Here is a 21,856-nt window from a genome sequence, read left to right on the forward strand (position 1 = left end):
TGTGTGAGGGGTCTGCAGCAAGGGTAAGCTCTGGGCAGGCCTAGGTGCAGGAAGCAGCCTCGAGAGGTGCTGGAGTGGAAGCAGTGATCTACCTGAGACCAGCCTGGGGCTTCTGAAACAGCCAGGTACGAAGGAGCACTTCAGGCTGGGGGCCAAGGTGGTGCCGTACTCCTGGGCCTGTCTGCAAACCAGGGGCTGCGGGGAGCTGCCCAGGCTACATTCCCCAAGCTCTGCCCACGCCGCAGGTAGGCTGCCAGCCCCCCACTCTCCAGCCCATCCAGCTCACAGCATACTTCCTCAGCACCCACCCTCGGGCCTGAGATGGACCTCGAAGCTGCACACCATGCCTGGAGTGGCAACCCGTGCCACCCTGGGCAGGGATGCCTGTGATGCCCCGGAACGGTAGAAGCCATTACAGGGCATTAAGTCAATGGGCTTCCTATTTGTCAGCATTCCAACTGCACGGCGGGTGTTTTTCGGCTCCAAAAGACTGCCCAGGCCAGAGTACGTGCTCTGCAGATAGTGCAGGTGTGACCTTCTCAGAGACGAGAGCTGCAGCTTCCAGAAGGCAAAGGGTGAGGCGTCCCATTTCTGCTGGGACAGGGTGGGCTCGCTGCAAGGCCCCTTCCCACCTCCAGCACCATCTCCGGGAGCACAGTGCTGTCCCCCACAGCTTGCCTCAAGTTGGCTCCCTGGAGCAGCCAGCCCTGACAGATATCCTGACCCATATCCCTCCCAGTCCCGGGTCACTCTAGGATTCACTGCCTATGTGCCTGCTGTGCTGGTGATTGTCAGCAACAAGCACCAGGAAGGGAAGGGTCTTTGTTTTGTTCACTGCACGGTCTCCAGTGCTGAAAACAGCATCTAGTCTATAGTAAGTGCCCAGGAAATGTTTGTTAAATAAACGAACTCTTCAAGAAGGAGGGTAAAGGAGAAATGTGCAGATTGGGTGTAGATTCACAAAGGAGTCTTTGCAAATCTCAACGTACGCTCCATTGATCGTTTTAGGTTCTGTGACTGGGGAGGGAAAACAACTACCCTGGCGATGTCAGGGGCTCAGGCAGCACCTCTCCCTGCAGACCCTTGATGGCTGGCTGGGCTGCTTCTCCCTGTGCTTCAGCACCCTTCCCACAGAGCAGGCTTCCCTGCTGGGCGCTCGGCTCCGACCTCCCCGGCTCCGTGATTCTGCCCTCCTGTAGCACACTGCTACCTTGTCATCAGTTCTGTTCTGTTTTGTTTTCCATTTTTTTCCCCTTCTGGATCATAGAAGCATCATCCATCTTATCTGAAGGCTTTGCTATTTTAGTCTTGAAACCAAAGGAGGAGTCGTAAATAAGTTTTGCCATGGTAAAGATAAGCTTAATTTTTCATTCGCCTCCAGCTAATAACTGATGGGGAGGTCCTCCTTCGCTTTCAGAAGCAAAAGGGAAAAGAAAAGGCTTCCTAGTGACAGGATAATTTGTCAGAAAGTTATGAGTGAGTACAAGCAGGCCTGTATAGGAAGTGTGTATTGAATAATATGACACACTGGCTTCTAATTGCTGCTGCCTTTCTGATCAATAATACATGTTTTCAAAAAGCCTTCTGTTTGCATTTACACAATGGACTGTAACTACTGCAAAGGATCCATTAAGACCTATTTTAAAAAGTGCATTCGTAAAAACTTGTCTAAATCTGCATTACAAGGCAGATTATGAAACTGCCTTGGGAGATGTTTTTTCTAAAAAGCATTCAGGCCACATTTGCTGGACTTGCCAGTTCAAGCTCCCTAGCATCTCTACGGCTTGCCTGTGAGCCAGGATGGCCCTTCTTGGCGTCCACGTGATGCAAGAGGCGGGCATTGTCAGGCCCAGGCCCCATCAGGCTCCAGCCGCCTCCAGCCTGTGGTGCCCTGGAGCTGGGGACTTGGTTGAGGTGGGGTGCAGGCATTAATCAACCCAGCACTCCCGAACATGTAATTACATCACCAGATAAGTGCGCCTGCGGCAAGAGGACTCTGGGGTTCCAGAGCTCTCTCTCCTTCCACTGAGAAGGCGGCCTGTCCTGCGGGGTGGGTGAATGACAGGGGCCAGGCTCACGTGGGCCAGGCTCACGTTTGGCTGCCATCCCCATGTGGATGTGAATTGTTCCTTATGCAAGTGGGGAGCCAGGGCACAAAGAAGCAGACAGCTCGGGTTTAGGAAACACCTGCTTTCTGGGCTACCTTTACCATGTCCACTGACCTCTTTGGCCTCTCAGCCCCAGCTTCTAGAGCTGATGGGAACCAATGGTAACCATGACAGCTCGTACTGACTGTGTGGGGATTCACTTGTCCTTGGACACCTGGGGGGAAGGAACTCTGCTCTCCCACCTCGGTCCAGAGACACTGGCAACATGCTGCTGGGAACATGCCGAGGTCATACAGACAAGGACACAACTCAGAGCCCACCTGCAACCTTCACACCACGCCAGAGCCCCACCTGGCCTACCACCTGGATGGCTCCCCGGACTTCAGAGGAGTCCTAGAAGAACAACAAGAAAAATGTCCATTTTCTGCTGAACCAGGAACAGTGCTGATCCTGTCAATGCTTCGTGTGGGTTTAGCTTCAGCGCTGCAAGGCAGTGAAGATATTCTTATTTTCAGAAGAACCTGAGGCCCCACCGATGAGCTAACCTGGTTCCCGTGCTTGTTGAAAGGAACGGAGAAGAGGTTCCTCTGAGAGGACGGGGGGGGAGGGTGGTGGAGAAGGAGGAGGAAAGAACAGAGAAGGTAAGGGAGTAGGGGGAGGAAATTCAGAGAAGAAAAATAAGGCTGTTGAGGGCGCCCAAGGTAGGTTGAGTTGAGGTCAGGCCCTCTGGGTGGAGGTGAGCTACCTGGGGTCCGTATCTGTACCCGGGGGTCTGTATCTGGATGTGCATACAGATATGCAGGACCCAGTTGTTGCTGCCCCAGAGCCCTGGGCTCAGGCCTCAGGCGCCTGCTCCTTGTCAAGCCCAAGGGAGGGTCCTCTCACCAGCCAGACTGAGGCTCTGTCTGCAAATGCCAGCTGTGGGTGGCAAGGCAGGCGGGTGGGGCCTGCACAGAGTAAGGTGAAGAGTGTCCCTGTACCGTATCCTATGAGCTCAATTGTGGTGTGTTGTGAGTGTGTTGTGGAGATAGCATGTTTGACATCAGGGTGGGTGAGTGGGGAGCCCTGCTCTGGGGCCCCTCAGAGCCAGCTGGTGGGCATTGGCTCTTTTTGCAGCTGTGCCTAGAAAAGGGCAAACTACGGAATGATAGTAGACCTGCCTCCATCTTGACACCCCACCGGGGCTGCAGAGTGTAGTGATAGGTATTATTATTACCCCCATTTACAGAAGGGAAACTGAGGCACTGAGCAGTTAGCTAAGAGCATGCACAGTCAGGCCCGGACTATGCTTCCAGCCACTGTAACACGTGCTGGCAGGAGGGACTGAGCCCCCTCCCATGCTCACTCTGACCACATCTGGCCCCCAGGCACGGCCTGCGAGGCCTCTGTCAGGAGTTCCAGGAACTGCTGCCTGGTCTTCCAGTGCCCCAAGGACTGGGCTGTGCTCCTGTCTCTGTTTCCCCTTCCCCACAAGGCCCCCCCAGGGCCAAGGTTTCCTGTCCCTGCACTCAGCCTCCACTGGTAACGCCTGGCATTCTCAGCTCCCCTGGACCTCCCTGAGTCCCCACAGTCACATGGGTCATGGTCACAGAGCATCCTGCCATCCTCCTACCCTCAGTAGCAGCTCCTCCCCACTTGAGCAAGGCTGTGCTGGCTGGGATCTGTCTCTGTGCTGGGCTTGACCCCCACCCTCCCTTCCCTTCCCTGTGCTGTGTTTTGAGGCCAGACCCAAGGGGCTCCAGGTAGGTCTCACCTGCTCAGAAGCAAAGAATGCAGCTGGTTAACATATGAGCTGCCTGCCCACGGAGCACCTTATCTTGTGCTGGGGGCAGGGCCTTGCAAACACTGTTCACTCCTCACAGCCACGGGGGGGGGGGGGGCACTATTTCTGCCCCCATTTTACACATGACAAAACTGAGGCTCAGAGAGGTAAAGTGATTTGTGCAGTGTTACATGACTATAAGTGGCAAAATACAAACTCAGGTCTGACTCACTTCAAAGCAGAATCTTGTGTCTGAATCTCTTGGGGCACTTTTTTTTAATGTGGATTTTTTCATGGAGGTGGGGACCAGGGATCTATGTATTGATAAAAGGTGCCCTGGTGATGATACTCCAAGGGGTCTGTGGGCAGCAGCAAGGAGCACCAACAACACTGTAATGCACCCCTTCCCCAGATCCCAGAGAGCCTCTCAGTGCCTGTGGGAGCCCATGCCCTTCAACACTGTGGTCTGTTGGGGCAAGAATGCTAACAGCCAACTCCTAAACATGGGCAAGATGATGCCATGATTTATTAAGCACTTACTGTGTGCCTGGCACTGAGTTGCACCCTCACATGCACTCTTCTTTTTATCCTCACTCTTCCTTCTGAGAGGGGGATGCTTACAGTTGGGGAAACTGAGGCTGAAAGAAAGATGACTTGGAGAAGCCAAGACAGGGAGCAGGAACATCCTGCAGACCCTTCCATGCAAATATCCCAGGGCTGCCCTGGGACAGAGAAGTGAGAAGGACTTCCTGGGGATCACAACCTGGCATCTTCGAATTCTACCCCAGCTTGGCCTCTGACCTCCCCTCGCAGGACCTCAGGGAGGCCACATCTATTTCCTCTCTGCTGAGTGAGGAAGCTCCTTCCTGCTGCTCTGATGTTAGGGAGTGTGAGCCATTGCCCAGGCCCCCACAGGACTGAGTCACTCCCCTCCCTGCAGTTCTCAGGCCCGCAGGCCAAGCCTTCACCTCCGCCCTCTACTGGACGCCGCTCTGGTCAGGTCCCCGGGCATGCAGTGGGAGAGGGTAAGAATGTCCATATATGTGAACACAGTCATATACACATATGTATATATGTGGGCATATGCGCATGTGTACAGAAGTATACATGTGAAGCCTCCCAGACCTTTTTCTAAGAGGGCAATGCCCCCAACATGGTGTCAGGTATGCACTCAAAACCCTCAAAGGTGGTGCTGGAGAGAGGGTGGAAGGGCCTGATGGCGTCCAAGCCTCAGCCCTTGAGATGCTCACACAGAGCATGCTCACCCAGACGTCCAGCCTGTCCAGTGTCAGCCACGGCCTGGCCAGGGTGGTCCCTGAGAGGTGCGGGGATGAGGCTGGGTGGAAGAACGGGCCAGGCCACCCCTCTTCCTTCTGCATTCTCCTGCCACGGGAGATTTGTAATGAAGAAATCCCCCCCAGCCCCTTCCTTCCTATTCAAGTCCCTTCCCTGGGCAGAGGCCTGAGTATACAGCCTTGATGGTCCTTATTAGCACCAGAAAGTACGGCTTGTCTGCACCCAAGGGAGCCCTCCCATGACAAACTCCAGCCCCATAAATCCAAAGACCCAGGGCCCTCATGGTGTATGGCAAGCAACACAAGGTCTGGTGGCCGCAGGGTGGCTCTCCTGAGCTGGCAGTGCTGTGCCCTGGCCTCCCGCCAGCAGGCCTGCTCTGGACATCTCTGCTGGCAGAACCCCCAGCCAGCTCCTGTCTTGGCAGCTCCTCCTGCCTGCGAGGGTGACTTCACTTTGACTTCATATCTGCAGAGGGATGTGCTCATCTCTTATTCAGCCCTGAAGAGGGCGGGGCTCTGCACAGCAGGAAGAAGAGACACTGAAGTAGGGGCGCCCCAGGACTGGAGCCCCGCACCCTCCCACCCCAAGGCTCCATGGACTTCTACTCCTCTTCACTTAAGTGGGAGCCAGACCTCAAAAGAGAGCTAGGGGTGGAAGGAGAACAGTGGACTTTTCCCACAGAGACCTAGAATCCAACTCCAACCTCACCCCAGGACCCCGCCATGTTAGGGGCCCAGAGTCTTAGTGTCCCCCTTCATAGGATTGGATGTTTTTATGGGCATCATTTATTTGGGCAAAAATTACATTATTTGGGGTTCCAGCTAGTTACTCTCCTACCCAGTCAGTCCACGTCCTAAGAGTTTTCCTTTAGGGAAAGGAGAACACTCAGCCTTCGAGCACCCCATTAGGCTCCCAGTGCCAGGCCTCCTTGAAGGCCTGTGCCAGTTTTCTGCTCCCATTGGTTGGACCAGTCCTAAAGAGAGGGGGCTCACAAACTAGCCCCAGGAGACGTTACCCTGTCTCTCCGCGCGGCCGCGGACCTTGTAAGCCACGCGCCAGGCTCGCTCCAGGAGTGCGCAGAAAGCGCTCAGGCTCCCCTTCCGTCGCCCAGGCTCTTCCCCTCCTCCCGCCTCGGGCCCCTGGAGAGGCCGCGCTCCCACCGCGTCTCCCCCCTCTGAGAAATGGCGGAGGATGCGCTCCGCGCCGAGCCTGGAGGCGGGGCGCCCGCCTAGTCTCCTGGTCCGCTGGGGCGCACCCCTAGCCAGTCCGCCCAGACCCGGCAGCCCCGCGTCGTTTCCTTGCCCTCACCGGGCTGCCGGAAAGGGAGAAGCGCAGGGAGCGCGAGCGGACGCACGGGCTGAGGAAGAGTGGCTGGGCGTGCGGAGGTGCGCGAACTGGGGCTGCGGGAGACAGGCCCGCACCCCGCGTCCCGCACCTCGCTCCTATCCCACCCAGCCAGGCCGGCATCTCGCGTCCAGCACCCCTCTCCTCTCCCCGCGGGGCGGGATCCGCACTAGGCGCCCCCGGGGCCGGTACCCCGAGCTCCGCCCTTACCCCCGCACCCCGCCCGCACCCTGGCCCCGCCCGGCCCGCCCCCGCCCCGCCCCCCTCACCGCCCCGCCCCGCCCCTGCCCGCTCCTCCGGCGCAGCCCGCGCCCGCCCCGCCTCAGTCCCGCGACCAGAGCCAGGCGCGCAGCGGCTGAGAGCAGCCGGAGTCCGCGCCCCGACGCTCTGCGCCCCCAGTGTCCCCCGCGTCCGCCGCGTCCCGGGCGGGCATGGGGCGGCCAGGCTGAGCGCCGCACCCCGCCGCCGAGACCCCGGGCCCCAGCCTGCAGCCCTCTTGCCGCGGCCCCGGCGCGCACGGGCCATGGCGAAGGCGACGGCGACGGCCGGCGCCGCGGGGCTGCGGTTGCTGCTGCTGCTGCCGCTGCTCGGCGAAGGTGAGTCCTGCCGGGGGCCCGTGCCCGCAGCGGCCGGGGCGAAGTTGGCGCCCGGCGCCGAGCGGCGGAGCGGACGCGCTCGGAAACGCCTTTCTCTAGGCGGCGGGCAGCGGGCTGCGCAATTGCCTGCCGCCCGGGCTGAGCCGGGAGCGAGGTGGGGCGTTAGACCCGCCGCCTCGAGGCCGGGGCTGGGCGGGTCTCCCGCCGGAACGCGTTGCGGGCCGGGCGGCCAGGGTCGGTGCCCAGGGCCTGAGCCGCAGAGGCGCGTCCCAGCCTCGTCGCTCCTCGCGCGGCAGCCGCGTCTTGGAGCGAACCAGACGGATCTTGTCGGCGTTTGGGCGCAGGTGGGAAGGCCGGGTGGGGTAGTCCCAGAAAGCCCGCGACTTGCGCGGGCAGTTCTGTCTCTGCAGATTGTTCCGTCCTGGTTTCCTTTCCTCGTTCCACGTCGGTGCGTTCCTCCTCCAGCGCGGATGCCCTGGCCCGCCCAAGGGTGCGGAGGGGATCTGCTCTTTTATAAAAGGTTGTTTTTCCCTTGTGCGTTTTTGCCGCCCTAGTCTTTAAAAAACCGAAAAGCCCGTGGTTTCTGGGAGGCTGTCCTCGAGGGCTCAGACTGGCCCAGCGTAGCCGGCTGAGGGCCCGCCATGGCCAGAGTTCCAACAGGCAGCTTTAGAGTCGCACGCTGCGGCCAGGCAGGGCTACCCGAGGGTGCGGCCTTTGCCATCAGGAGACCGCTCTTGGCCAACCTTTACCAACCGCTTTTGACCATCTTAGAGTGGGGCAGGGCTGTCTGTAGCCCTCGGCCAGGCCAGCATCGGTGCTGGGAGGATTGGATGTGGCCTAACAAATGCTGTTCACCGTCCCCACCCCAAACTCAAGACAGAATGAAGCCTAAGGCCATAGAATCTTTGACCCCGTTGGCCATGCATTTTAGTTTCCCTCAAACCAGCCCTGACTTGATCTCCTCTTTCAGTGCTTACGAATGCACCAAGTTTCTCTTGGACAGGGAAGAGTGTCCTCCCCGACTGCTTACAAAGGGCTTTCTCTCCCTGTGGCCTTTGGGAACAGGAGAAGCGGTGGTCCCCTGCCTCTAGCCCCTGGTCTTGCAAACTCTGGGTTCACAGACCTGCCCCAAGGCTTCGTTTGTGTGACTGGATCCTGGGTTTTCTCGGCAGATACTGAAGCCAGAATGGGTTCCCAGCCCATCATGGGGAGGACAGGGGAGAAGCCCTCCCGTTGCCCTGATAAGGAATGAGGGGGAGGGAGTCTGTTTCTGGTATTGGAACTCTGGGGTCACTGGGCTGCATGGGGAAGACCCCTAGGAGGCTGCAGTCAGGGCAGATGTAAACACAAACAACGTTTTGAGGATCTCTTGTAACTCTGAGTTGTAACTTTGTAGTTGTGGGTGTGTAGTCAGGTGTGAGCCGGAAGCTAGTGCTGGCTGGGCAGTCTGTGCCAGCCTCTGCAGCCTGCAGAGGATTTCTCCATGCTCTTCCACTGCCATTAGCTGAGCTGGGGTGCCCACCAGGCTTTAAGGGCTAGACTTTGGGGCCCAGGCTGCAAGGGTCAGCCTGTGGCACTTGGCATGAATGCAGGTGGCTTTTTTCACACCCCTGGCCCACAGAATTTGATGGCCAAAGACAGGCTCTCCAATCAGGGAAAGCAAGCATCCCACCTTGCCCACCCCTCCCTTGGGATGACCAAGAAACCACAACTGGCATGTGCTGAGAGTGGAGAAATGGCCCTGCAGTACCCAGGAGGACACAACTGGGACCCTTGAAGAGGCAGCTGGGCACCCTGCGCTTGACGCAGCAACGGTGAAGCTGCTGAGCCTGGCTCTCATTGAACTGAACCAGACCGCCCCTCGTGAGCCCTACTGCTGCTCCAGGACCCACCCAGGCTGAGAGCAGCTCGGCATCTGCGCGCCCTCTTGTGGATGCAGCACTCCAGCGGCCGGGCCTCCTGCCCAGGGGACGCATAGGGTCTCTAGAGAACGAGACTTTCCCCGTTTGGCTAGACGATTCCCCAAGGCAGGAAGCTCTCTTCTGTGCTGGGGGACTGACAGGACGGAAGTAGGGAGGCGACCCAGACGAAGAGGCAGGGGCCTAGACCAGAGTGCAGAGGAAGGAACCCCCCTGCTTCAGAGCTGGCCAGGAAGGTGGGGACAGGGATGCCCAGAGCAAGACCATGGGACATAAACAGACGCCTGCAGCTTGTTCCCCCTCCGTGTGTGCACAGTGTCATAGTGTGTGACCTCATACACCTTCAGAAAAAGGTACCGACACAGACTCCTCTCCCACATCATGGTATCCATGTGTGGGCATGCATGTGTGCGCCAGCACACACACAGACACACACACACACACACACACACACACACACACAGGGTCTCTCTTCCTCTCTCTCTCTCTCTCACACACACACACGGTCTCTCTCACACACACAGGGTCTCTCACTCTCTCTCACACACACACACATACACACATGGTCTCTCACACACACAGCGTCTCTCTCTCTCTCTCTCTCACACACACACAGGGTCTCTCTCACATACACAGGGTCTCCCTTTCTCTCTCACACACACACACATTGTCTCCTTCCCTCTCTCTCTCACACACAGGGTCTCTCTCTCTCTCACACCCACACACAGGGTCTCTCTCCATCTCACACACACAGGGTCTCACTCTCTCTCTCTCATACACACACACACACACACACACACACACACAGGGTCTCTCATTGTCTCTCTCTCACACACACACGGGGTCTCCCTCTCTCACACACACACACACAGAGTCTCTCTCCCTCTCACACACACACAAGGTCTCTCTCTCTCTCTCTCTCTCTCACACACACACACAGGGTCTCTCTTCCTCTCTCTCACACACACACACATACACAGGATCTCTCTCACACACACAGGGTCTCTCTCTCACACACACACAGGGTCTCTCACTCTGTCTCTCTCACACACACACACACAGTCTCTCTCACACACACTGCGTCTCTCTCTCTCTCACACACACACACACACACACACACAGGGTCTCTCTCATATACACAGGGTCTCCCTCTCACTCACGCACACACACAGGGTCTCCCTCTCTCTCTCTCACACACACACAGGGTCTCTCTCTCTCTCACATCCACACACAGGGTCTCTCTACATCTCACACACACACACAGGGTCTCACTCTCTCTCTCTCTCTCTCTCATACACACACACACACACACACATAGGGTCTCTCACTGTCTCTCTCTCTCTCTCCCACACACACACACACACACACACACACACACACACACACACAGGGTCTCTCTCATATAGACAGGGTCTCCCTCTCACTCACGCACACACACAGGGTCTCCCTCTCTCTCTCTCACGCACACACACAGGGTCTCTCTACATCTCACACACACACACACAGGGTCTCACTCTCTCTCTCTCTCTCTCTCTCTCTCATACACACACACACACACAGGGTCTCTCACTGTCTCTCTCTCTCTCACACACACACAAAGTCTCTCTCACACACACACACAAGGTCTCTCTCTCTCACACACACACACACACTCAGGGTCTCTCTCCCTCTCTCACACACACAGGGTCTCTCTCTCTCTCACACACACCCACACACAGGGTCTCTCTCCATCTCACACACACACACATAGTGTCTCGCTCTCTCTCTTTCTCTTATACACACACACACGATCTCTCCCTCTCTCTGTCTCTCTCTCTCACACACACACACACAGACACACACACACGCACACACACTCACTCATACTCATAGCTGGTCCTCACAAGATACACTGCTGCCCTTGCTCAAGAATACGTGATCATGACACCTGTGGACACACACACATTCCCACAGTGAGTGAGGCTGGACCCCGCTCATACTCCACCCTCCCCCAGGGAACCCAGCCCCTTTCCCTGCCACTCACACATATTGGGTGCCCACATATATACATAGGGACACCTGCCCTTCACCGCCTCATACACTCAAGGACACGCCCATCAGCCCCAGGGATCCTAGAACCAGAGCTGGGGAATTTCCATCTAGGACTTTTTCTTAGAAGAGTTTCTGGCATATTGTTGCTCAACACAGATACAGCCACCCTTGTGGCATGGATGAACAGTTTGAGTCCCAGCTCTGGGGCTCTCCCAGGCTGACCCCTCACCCAGCACCATTTCTCTGACTCCTGCACTTCCTCAGCAGGCCTCACATCTCTTGTCTTCCTGGCCTGGCTTCTTGGGTCCCATTGTACTCAGCACCTGTGGCTTCAAGGAAGGACCTGCCCTCTCTCCCTGTGGACCTCCGGGACTTTCACTCCCTGGCACCAAAGAAGGGATGCCAGGCCCAGCCCTCTGCAGTGTGGCCTGGGCAGGCCACTTAGGCGTGGACCAGCAGATGTCAGAGCAGCCCCTGCTGGGAAGGCTGCCCCACCTACTTCTTACTTTCTTTTGGCCCCTCTCTCTCTTTGGCCAGGGACTGGGGGAAGACAAGTCCTGCTTCACCAGCTCACCTGGGTCTTGCCCTCTTTCTCCTCCACCCTAGTCTGCGTCCCTACTAAGCCCCTCTGACCTCTGGGGGCTGCTTGCGTCCCACACCACCTGCCCTCGGCCCCAACAGAGCCTAGCCTAATCAAGGTCACAGGGGATGGGCTAGCTGGTGGGCTCCTAAGGGTAGGGCCTACAAACAGAAAACAAATGGGCAGGTTCATTGAGCCCGTTGTTAAATTGCCTTTATTCTGCAGAATTGCTTTAGGGATAGCTAAGTAAATCACTGTTTCCTTGGTGGTGTGAAGAAAATGGGATGCATTCACCTAATGGGGAGCTAATGGCCTTTTAGCCAGGGGAAGAGAAAACTAATTAAAAATTATGGTAGCTGTTAAAATGGAGCCCAGGGTGCCAAGGGGAATGGAGGGCCCGGAAGCTGCGACCTCCCCTGAGACCTTACCCCTCTCTGTGACCTGAGAGAGGACTCCTCTGTCCTCTGGTCTTAACTGGATAAGGCTGATGTCAGCAGCAGCCACCCCAGGGAGCTCACAGCCTGCTGGTCCTCTGTTGAGCACTGCCTGTCTGCTAGCTTCCTGTAATCTCCCAAAACCCTGAGGGACATGGCCTTGGTTTCCCATTTCACAGATGAGGAAACTGTGCCCCACGTAGCCTGAGGACTACAGCCTGTGGAGAAGACTTGTGACTCCTCACCCCCCGCCCTGGCTTCCATCAAGTGCCTTCTCTGGGCCAGTGGTCGTGGGGACCGGGGATGCGGCTGCGGAGGGATCCTGGGAGGGGAAGATAGCCCTGAGCTTTCTCACCCACCAGTGACTCACATGATCAGGGCTCCAGCCTGGCCCAGCTCTGGGAGTGAAGTGTGGCACTGTGCTTGAAACAGGAACTCTTCCGGGTCATGGCTGATTTCTTAGGTCAGACCATTGCTTTAGCTGATGGGTGGGAGTCTTACAGGTTTAGATACAGCCCCCAGGCATGGCCCTGGCATAGCCAGCTCCAGGAGAGGGGTGTGTGTACTCTTGTGTGGCAGGAGGAGGTCTATTTGAGGGTGCAGCCTCTGCCTGGGGACCCAGCACCTGGCAGAAGCTACTGTGCTGGGGTAGGGTGGGGGTCGGGGCTTCAGAGGGCATGGGTGCAACTGGGTCTCCTTATCTAGGACAGGGCCCGCCTCCCCAGGGCTCCGGGGCAGACTGGGAGAAGAAAGCGCCCAACCAGGCACCAACCAGGAAAAACGGCAGAGTTGGAAAGGCACTGCCCTACCCTCCCAAGCAGTGCTTCCTTCCATCCTGTGGAATGGCTACATTTCTACCGTGGAATCCCCTCCCTCTTCCTGTGGGTGTAGGGGAAAACACTTCCTGGTGTGAGGGTAGTGCAGGGGCTCCTGACCTTGGCACACTCAGCTCAGGTCCCCATGTCCTCTTCCTTCTCCCTGTGTCCTCCCCTTCCTATGTCCTCCTTCTCCCTCTGTCCTCTTCCTCCTGGTAACCTCCTCCTCCTTGTGTCCTTCTCCTCTACCCACTGTCGTCCTCTCCATGTCCTCCCCTTCCTTTGTCCTCCTCCTCCCCATGTCTTCCTCTTCCCCATGTCCTATTCCTTCTCTCCATGTCTTTCTCTTCCTCCCATTCTCCCCCTCTTGCCCATGTCTTCCTCCTCCCAGTGTCCTCCTCCTCCCCATGCCCTCCTTCCCATGTCCTCTTCTCCTTCCCAGTGTCGTTGTCGTCCTCCTCCCTACGTCCTCCTCCTCCCCCGTCCTCCCCCCCATGTCCTTCTCTTCATGTCCTCCTCCTCCCAGTGTCCTCCTCCCTCCTGTGTCCTTCTCGTCCTCCCTTAGTCCCCCCACCGCCTGTGTTTTCCTGTTCCCCATGTCCTTCTCCTCCTCTCTGTGTCTTCCTCCTCCTCCTCCCCATTTCTGCAATTGTTTCTCTGAGTAAGTGATTTAATAGTAACAATAACAGTAATAGTGATCCACAGATACTCTCCAAGGGACCATCTGCTGCCTAGGGAGCTTCTCCAGGGCAGGGGATGCCCTTTGGAGACAACATAGGGCCCTTTGACTTCAGAACTGTCACTGTGCAGGGAGGGACAGGCAGTAAAAGAAGCACTAAGCCATCACTTCTCTCAAATACTTGTGTGTGATTTCAGAGGAGGTGCTCAGCTGGAGGCAGGCTAAGGGGCAGTGTAGGAGAGGGCCTTGGGCAGCCAAGTGACCCTCCTGGCTGTGGGCTGCAATGTGATGATGACAGCAGGGGGTCACCTAGTCCCCCTGCCCATCTCCCTCCTATTCCCTCGCTCCCTGTCCTCATCCTCCTGTAGGTCTCTGAGGGCCCTCTTCCATGCTGTATGGGGTAGGGGTGCTTCAGCCCCTCGGAGCTGGGGCTTCAGTACAACTCAGAGAGGCCACATCCAGGGTGGCCCTCTGCTGGTCTGGGGAGGGTGCTTCTGGGAGGCTTGAAGGGCTGGGAATGCCCAGGCCTCCCAGAGCCCACCTGGCTTTCCCTTCACCACCCTAGAGTGGCAATCCAGGCCTGGTGTTTGGGGGTTTAAGGAAGGCTGTGACTTTGGAGGCAGGGCTCCACCTCACCTCAGAAAACCTTAGCAGGTGAGGCCATCTTTGGGCCAACACTCCAGGACATTTGGGAGCCCTGTAGCCTGGGTCTTCCTGCCCTCTCTCCTTGTCTAGTCTTCCTACTGTCCACCTTTCCTAAGCTCTGGGACCAGTCGAGGCGTGGGCTTCCGTCAAGCTCCGGCTTCACAGCTGTGTGGTTGTAGGAGCCTCTGGGACCTCCCTTTGTCCCTGAGGCTGGAGTCGTGAAGCCAGTGGGTCCCTGCCCTGTTCCCTCTGAGACTGTGGGCACAAAGGCAGTGGGACAAGAGGAGGCAGCAATGGGCCATTGTTCCCTTAGCTCCTCCCCCACTGGAGCTGATGCCCCTAGAAAATGAGGTTGTGGGGTAGGTGATGCCAACAGGACCTTGAGAGAGGCAGTGCATGCACCACCTGGGCCCCCAGGGAGAGCAGGTGGCCAGCCCCAAGCAAACACCTCTGTTTGCTTTTGCCTTGTGAGTGGCTCCACAAAGTACAGCAGCCTTGGCACCCCCACAGAAAGGTCACCTGTGCACCTGTGGGCTGGCTGGTTCAAGTTGTCCATGATAGTCTCAAAGCCCAGTGGGGCCAAGGCTGGGCCCAGTTCCAGGCCCAGCTCAGGGGAGATGCCTGTGCCCCTGTAGGCCCAGGTCCTGGGGCCCCAGCCCCCCTCCCAAGTTCAGGCGCTGGCAGCTGCCTCTCATTGCCATCTTGGGCCTTCGCCCCTATGCGACATGAGGTGCTGACGTTTGGGTTCTGCAGGGCCCAGGGCTCCAAGAAGCTCCTAGAAAGCAGCATGGCCCAGCGGGGGGACATAAGGGAGTCAAAAGCTCTGAGCCCAGCCCCAAGCACCAGCCTAACCTGCCCTCTGATGGGCGACAGGGCTGTGCTGCTACAATAAATCAGAAAGCCCCAAGCAGGGTACTAGCCTTCAAAGCTGGTTCCAGTGCCCCTGGGTGTCTATGCGAGCGCCAGCGAATTCCAGTGATTCTCTTTTCAAAAGGGAAAAAACAAAAATGTGGTTTCCTAAAATGTAATTAATGGCCTAGAAAATGCTGGGGAAATGTGCCCTCTATGTGCCAGGACCTGAGGGTGGGGTGTGGGGGGGGGGGTTGACTTGGAGGTGTACAGCATGACGGCAGGCATCGGAAAGAGTCTCGTGAGTTTGTTCCTTAAATTTCTCTTGCTGGTGAAACAAGCAAAGACACAGAAAGACAGAGCTGGGCTGGTCCTGGGTGGGTGCAGGTTTTCTCCTTGCCTGCTCCCCCATCCTGCCCTTCCGACATTGGCTGCGGGGCATCTGCTGCTTTCTCTCCTTTCTGGGGAGGAGAAAGGGTGGAGCCAGGGAGCAGGGCACTGTTCCAGCAGCCACTTAGCCCTGGAGGAGCCGCCCTCCATCTCCTCGCCAGTGGAAGCAGGGTTAACGTGCACTTAGCAGCGTGGGGATGCGCTTTGCCACCGGAGGGATGATCCTTGTCAGGTCGGCAATGCAGAGGGTGGTCTTCACAGGAGACTCATCCAGAAGGACCACAGACATGACGCCCCAGAGCCTTGAAGGGTCTTGAGTGAGAACCCATTCAAATAGTCTTTGCTTCCCTGCTTCCCACCCACTTGTATCTTTGAGGGCAGGTGAGACTGTACTTGGTAACAGAAACTCCCACGGTCTCAGTGACTCAACTGCTGACAGTGCATCCCGCTAGCACTCCATGCCCAGCCACGCGCTCAGGGAGGGGCACAGAACCAGGGCCGGAGGGGCCCCCGGCACTCTGCCCATGTTCTGTGGGCTGGAATCCCATCACATGGGCCTTCCCTCCTCAAGAGAGGCCCAGAGTACAAAGGAGAGCATGGCGGGTGGGAGGGCACACACGGGGCACCTGCGTACACCAGACTCACACCCCTGAGCACCACCTCTTCCACGTCTGGTTAGCACAGCCAGGGCCTGCACTGGGCCCAGGGACTGGGGAGGGAAGGGTGGCAGATAATTACAGTTCGCTTTTCTTCGTGAGGTTAAAATTCACATAACATGAAATCAGCCGTTGTAAGTGAACGATTCAGTGGCGTTTAGTACATTCACAGTGTTGCATAGGTATTCCTGCTATGTAGTTCCAAAACATTTTCATCACCACAAAAGGAAACTGCAGCCACTAGGCATTGCCCCCTAGAGCCCCCACCCCCAGCCCATGGTAACCACCGCTCTGCGTCCTGTCCCTCTGGGTTTGTCCACTTCGGATATTTCATGTAAATGGACCTTTGTATCTGGCATCTTTCTCTTAGCATCATGTTTTCAAAGCGTGTGCACATCGTGGCATGTATCTGTATTTGATTTCCTCGTAAGGGTAATGTTCCGTTGGATGTAAATATCACATTTATTTACCCATTCACCTGCTGATGGACATTTAGATTGTTTCCCACTTTTTAGCTATTGTGAATAAAGCTGCTGTGAACATTCATGGACAAATGTCTGAGTCCCTGGTTTCAGTTCTCTTAGGGATGTACCTAGGAGTGGAATTGCTGGGTCATCTGGTAATTCTATTTTACTTTTTGAGGAGTTACCAAATTGTTTTCCACAGCAGCTGAACCATTTTACGTTCCCACCAGCAGTATGTGAGAGTTCTGATTTTGCCACATCCTTGACAACACTAGTTATTTTCTGGATTTTTGTTTTGTTTTGTTTTAATTATAGCCAGAGTACTGGGTACAATTTCCTAATGATTAGTGACGTTGAACATCATTCACGTGCTCATTGGCCATTTGCATCTTCTTCGAGGAAATATCTATTCAGGTCCTTGGCCCATGTTTTAATTGGGTGGGGTGTCTTTTTGTTGTTGTGTTTACCTTGCTTTATCAAACCTCCACCAAATATTGCTGAGAAGCCGTTTTGTGTCGTTAGCATTTCATTGTGTCAATGACATTTCTGTGTCTGAGCCCCAGATCCCTTCTGAGGAGGACGTGGGTTCATCTGATGTTCAGTGGGGGAGGCTGAGTTACCATAACCCCACTGGGACCCTGAGGACCTTCTCTGAAGACCTGGACCCTGAAGCCATGTTAAGCTTGAATGCCCCAGAAGCAATGGCTTCACAACTTGTATGTGAGGTGCCCATGCCCAGGGATCACCTTGGGAAGAACCAGGGAAAGGAGGGGTGCCAGGAATCAGCAACCCACACAGCCCACCTGACAAGGCAGGACTCAGCAGCAGGGGAACCCAGGGCTGCCCTGTCTTGCTAAACCTCAGTCCTGACTCTAAAAATAACCAGGCAGATCCGGTGTAAGTTGATTATCGTAATTGTAGCTATGTGATGTCATGCTGCCAGTCCCTTGAAGCCATTTTCCTAGGACAGCAGAGTGTACTGAGGCATTGCTCACCCTTCTACACAGAAGCTGCAGGAGTGCTGGGCAGCAGCGTGGGGGTGGGCAGGCTTGACTGAGGAGGAGCGGGAAGGCTTCATGGGCCCCAGGCAGATCTGATTCCAGAGTAGGGGAGGGAGAATGGAGGGAGGAGAACAGAGAGCTGGCTTCCGTCAGCAGGTGCTCTGTACCTGGCCTGTCCTAGCCATGCTTCCAAGGAGGAGTTCCTGTCCTGGTTCATGTCTGGGAACAGACCAGGAGAGTCTGCATGCCAAGTTAGCCACACAGAGAGGCAGTGAAAGAGTGCAGGCTTGGACCCAGCTCTGCCCTTGTCTGTTTCATCGTGTTGCACTAAAAGCTCTCCTTTGGATCTAGGCTCATGTCTTTTTGCCTTATCATTGGTGGTCTAGGAAGACACCTGTGATTGTAATCCTGTTCCATCCCATGACCCACACCCTCCCCCCCCACCGCAGAGACCACCTAGGTCAAAGCCCACCCCAGTTTCCATCATGCCCACCATCCTGCCGCTTGTCCCTGGTCAGGAAGTTCATTCTGCGACTGCTTCTGCACAGATATCCCACAGACTCGTCGGAGAATCAGAATTGAAAGGAGCCTTAGCATCGGATGCAACCTCGTCATTTTGTAGATGCGGAAACCGGGTCGATGGGGAAACTGTATAGATGGGGAAAGCCCTCGGTGTGCAGTGGGCCCTCAGGACTTGCCAACTTGTCTGGCCGCAGGTCCATGCTGTGGTGGAACCTGCCTCCCTCAGAGGCTTCCCCAGCTCTCTTCCTTCCACCCTCCCAGCAGAGCAGACCCTTAGGCCTTCTTTGAGGCCTCCCACTTCCCCAGAGAGAACCCATCTTCTGCTCCAGGGATCGTGGTGGCCCTGCTGGGGGGTCCTGTCTGCTGTTCACTCTGACTGCGCCTGCCCTTGCTTATAGTGGGGAATAGGGAGAGGAGGGGGCAGCAGGTCCGAAGCTGCAGGGAGGAAGTGAAGGGGTCAACCGGCAGGGGCCCTCTGATATCCCAGACCTGCCCCACATAGGAAGGAGTGTGTGCTAGGGGCAGGAGGGCAGGCCTGTTCCTGGAGCCCCTGAGCAAAGGGCCTTCCTTTGAAAGGGCCCCTTCTGTTCTTCTCAGACTTGACAAGAAAGCACATCCAGACCACAGGACAGCCTCCCGGCCCCCCATCGAGCTAGAGCAAGCCCATTAGGCCCTGCTCTGATTGACAGGCTGCTGCTGGCTCGTGGAGATGCCTTTGTCCCAGTCACCCCTTGTAGGTGCTACCTTCCCAGGGGCTGCCCTGACCCTTCCCCCCAGGAGATACAAGTCATGGGTCACCATCCTTGTGCAGAAGTTGGACTTTGCTAGTTCCACCTTTTTGAGTATTTGGTGATAGTAGGACCCAATGGGATGGAGGGAAGGATCCCTCGAGGCTCACTTCTGGATCAGCAGAGATAGACATGTCAGGCCCCTAACATCAGTAGGCACCTGCGAGCAACCATTACTGTGTCTGTCCCTGTCAGATAGATACTGCCTGAGCCAACTCCCACCCGGTCACACTTACCTAGGCTTCACCCCATTTCATTGAAATGTTAACAGATTTATACCAGGAGACTTCTAGAGGCACCTGCCTTTTAGAAGAGGCTAAGGGAGGTATGGATGGTTATCTCTGATGGCATTTTCAGGCCTGGTCTGCAAACAGGTGGGTGGGTGACCCAGAATCCTAGGTCCCAGGGCCCTGGCTTCTCTGCACGTGTGTGCATGGCCGGCACTGAGCAGAAGAGCTTGGTGGCCACGCACACCACCCCAGATGGACCCTCAGCTTAAGTCCTGGCTCATTGAGTGTCCTTGGGCAAGGTGCTTAGCCTCTCTCTGCCTCAGTTTCCCCCTCTGCAAGACAGGCATCATAATCACCCCTATTTCTGGCAGTTGTGTTAAGTGGAACAGTGCAGGTGAAGTACTTTAGAACAGAGCCTCTCACAGGAAATGCACCATAGATGTCTGGGCTGTTAATGTTGCACGAAAAAGAGTTAGGGTTAGGGTTAGGGTTGGAGGGAGGGCACAAAAATGGGCAGGACCATCTCTGTTCAGGGAGCTCAAGGTAGGTGGGGTGACGGATTTGTTTAAGTCTGAGTCACAGTGCCCTGCTGGGTGTGTGAGGGACAGTTCCCCAGGCGGAGGCACCAGGGTCAAAGCCGGTTATGTTCTGGCTGGTCACCCCAGGCCAGGGCCAGCACACCCGAAGTCAGCTGGGGCCTTGGGGCATGAGAATCCTGGAGCCACGAGGGCCTGGTGACCCGCACGCAGTCATCGGCAAGCCACTTGGGTGGCCAGTCTTTTTCCAGCCAGGCCTTGCCCTGGGTAAGAAATTAATTGTAACCTAATTGGCAGTTTCCTTTGCATAGAAGCCGGAAGGAACTGCCCGTGAGGCTGGTGATTAACTCAGCAGCAGCTGGGAAATCACATTTGGGCAGGAGCATCCATCATCTCAGTGAGGCCACTGCAGCTGGCCTGGTTGGGTGTGGACGTGTGGGCGGTGGTTGGGGTGCATACGGGGTGCAGCCTGGGGCCCGGGCCCCTCAGAGCAGAAGGCTGGGGCCTGTGTGCAAAGGATGAGTCTGGGCTACTGACTCCCGTGCTGCCTGGGCTGTAGACCTCCGTCATTGACCTCAATCCCCCAAACTTCAACCCTGCCCAGACCCCGTCCCCACTCTTGGCAGAGGGCTACCCGGATGATGTGGGCAGTGTCAGGAGACCTGGGCGCTGACTGCACTTCTACCATGAGTGTGAGAGGTGAACCTTGGCTTCTGTTTCCATCATTGAATGGGGGGAGTGATGTCCCTGGCCTACAGCAAAAGCTCAGGGGAGGTGTGCAATGAAGAGCTTTTCACGTAGGTAGAGGGGTGTGCCTGTGTGTGCAGTGGTATCTCTGAGGCAGGGGCTGGCCGTCAGGTCTCTCTTTCTCCATCCAGCTGCTCTCCCAAGCTGCTGGCCACGTTTCCCATCCAAGGCCCAAGAGGACAGGTATCTGGGGAGACACTTCACTCTACATTGGGTCCCCTGCCCTTCCCCATCGTGAACAGGACAGTGAGGACTGAGGCTGGAGGGCTGGTGGTGGGCCCTGAGAGCTGAGCTCTGTGTGAAGTTCCTGGCCAGACAGTAGGCAGGAGCCCTGGGCTCTGTGCTAGACACAACCTTCGGAGACATGGAGAGCCCCAGAGTTCATTATGGGAAGCTGAGGCACCTAGTGTGTGCCAGGATGCCCATTTGCTCCTCCCTGTGTGCGGGCCTATCCAGCTTGCCCTTGCCATGTGCCCAGCCCACACCAGAAAGGCCACTCAGCCTTGTGGCCACAGTGGCACAGGCTTCCCACTGCAGGTGGCTGGCAGCATTTGGGGAAGAAGGAGTGGAGGACTAGAAATGAGGCTGCACTGCTGTGATCACAGTGACTGATGTCCTCATTGGGACATTAATTAAAATAATTAAGATGGTAAATTTTATGTATTTTTACCACAATTAATTTTAAAAATTGGGATTCCCTTTTATGCCCCCCAATCTGTTATTTATAAATTTGATTTGCAAATCTGAATCTGTACTCTTTTCCTAAAAGCAGATATATTATAATCCCTTGTAAAGGCAGAGCCTCCCACTGAGACAAAGCATAGTGATTGCAGGGTGACCCCCTGTGCACACACGTGTGCATGTGTGTAAGTGAGCACACACATTCTGGCCACCATCTCCAGTTGGCAGTGCTCCTCAGTCACCAGTAAGTCATTTCCTGAGCAGGGATCTGAGGCTTTGTTCTCAGCCTGGGGGCTATTTGCTCAGCACCCACGACTGGCCTCACCAAGATGGCTAGTGCACTAGAGGGCCCCGCAGGTCCCTCACGAGTCCTCTGGGCATAGGGGGGGTCATCTGTGTGGCTCTTCTGGCTCATCCTGCTGCTGACTTTCCACCAGTGCCCATCAGACGAAGCCAGAGTATCTTAGCTCCACCCCCTCTCATCCCAAATTTGGACCATTTCCCAAAAGTCCCCAGGGTGCCCCCCCTTTGTGAAACCATGTGTTTATTGGTTTGCTCCTTTATTGTTGCCTTCGTTGGGCCGCTCATTAGTCTGTCTTTCAGTTCATAGTAGTGAGTTGCTGATATGCCTGGAAGGTGGGTACCCGAGACAGTGGGGAGGAGGTGAGCTGGGGCGAGGACAGTTGGGGCCTCACCCCTGGTGAGGAGCTGTGTTTTATTCTGCAAGCAATGGGCAGTTAATACAGGGTTTCAGGCAGAGGGTGACATGATCCGACTGACCCT

At 56.3% G+C, this 21,856-nt stretch overlaps 1 protein-coding gene across 1 annotated transcript in view; it reads left to right on the plus strand.

Annotated features, from left to right (window-relative positions):
• The first annotated feature begins 6,854 nt into the window (after window positions 1-6,854).
• Window positions 6,855-21,856, plus strand: part of RET (ret proto-oncogene) — a 53,114-nt gene continuing 38,112 nt past the window's right edge. Inside the window, exon 1 of the mRNA XM_057308775.1 lies at window positions 6,855-7,106. Within this exon, the coding sequence (XP_057164758.1) occupies window positions 7,034-7,106 (73 nt within the window). The 5' untranslated portion in view covers window positions 6,855-7,033. The remainder of the gene's footprint in view (window positions 7,107-21,856) is intronic.

The sequence above is a fragment of the Ursus arctos genome, unplaced genomic scaffold (genome assembly GCF_023065955.2).
Source record: "Ursus arctos isolate Adak ecotype North America unplaced genomic scaffold, UrsArc2.0 scaffold_7, whole genome shotgun sequence".
NCBI lineage: Eukaryota > Metazoa > Chordata > Mammalia > Carnivora > Ursidae > Ursus > Ursus arctos.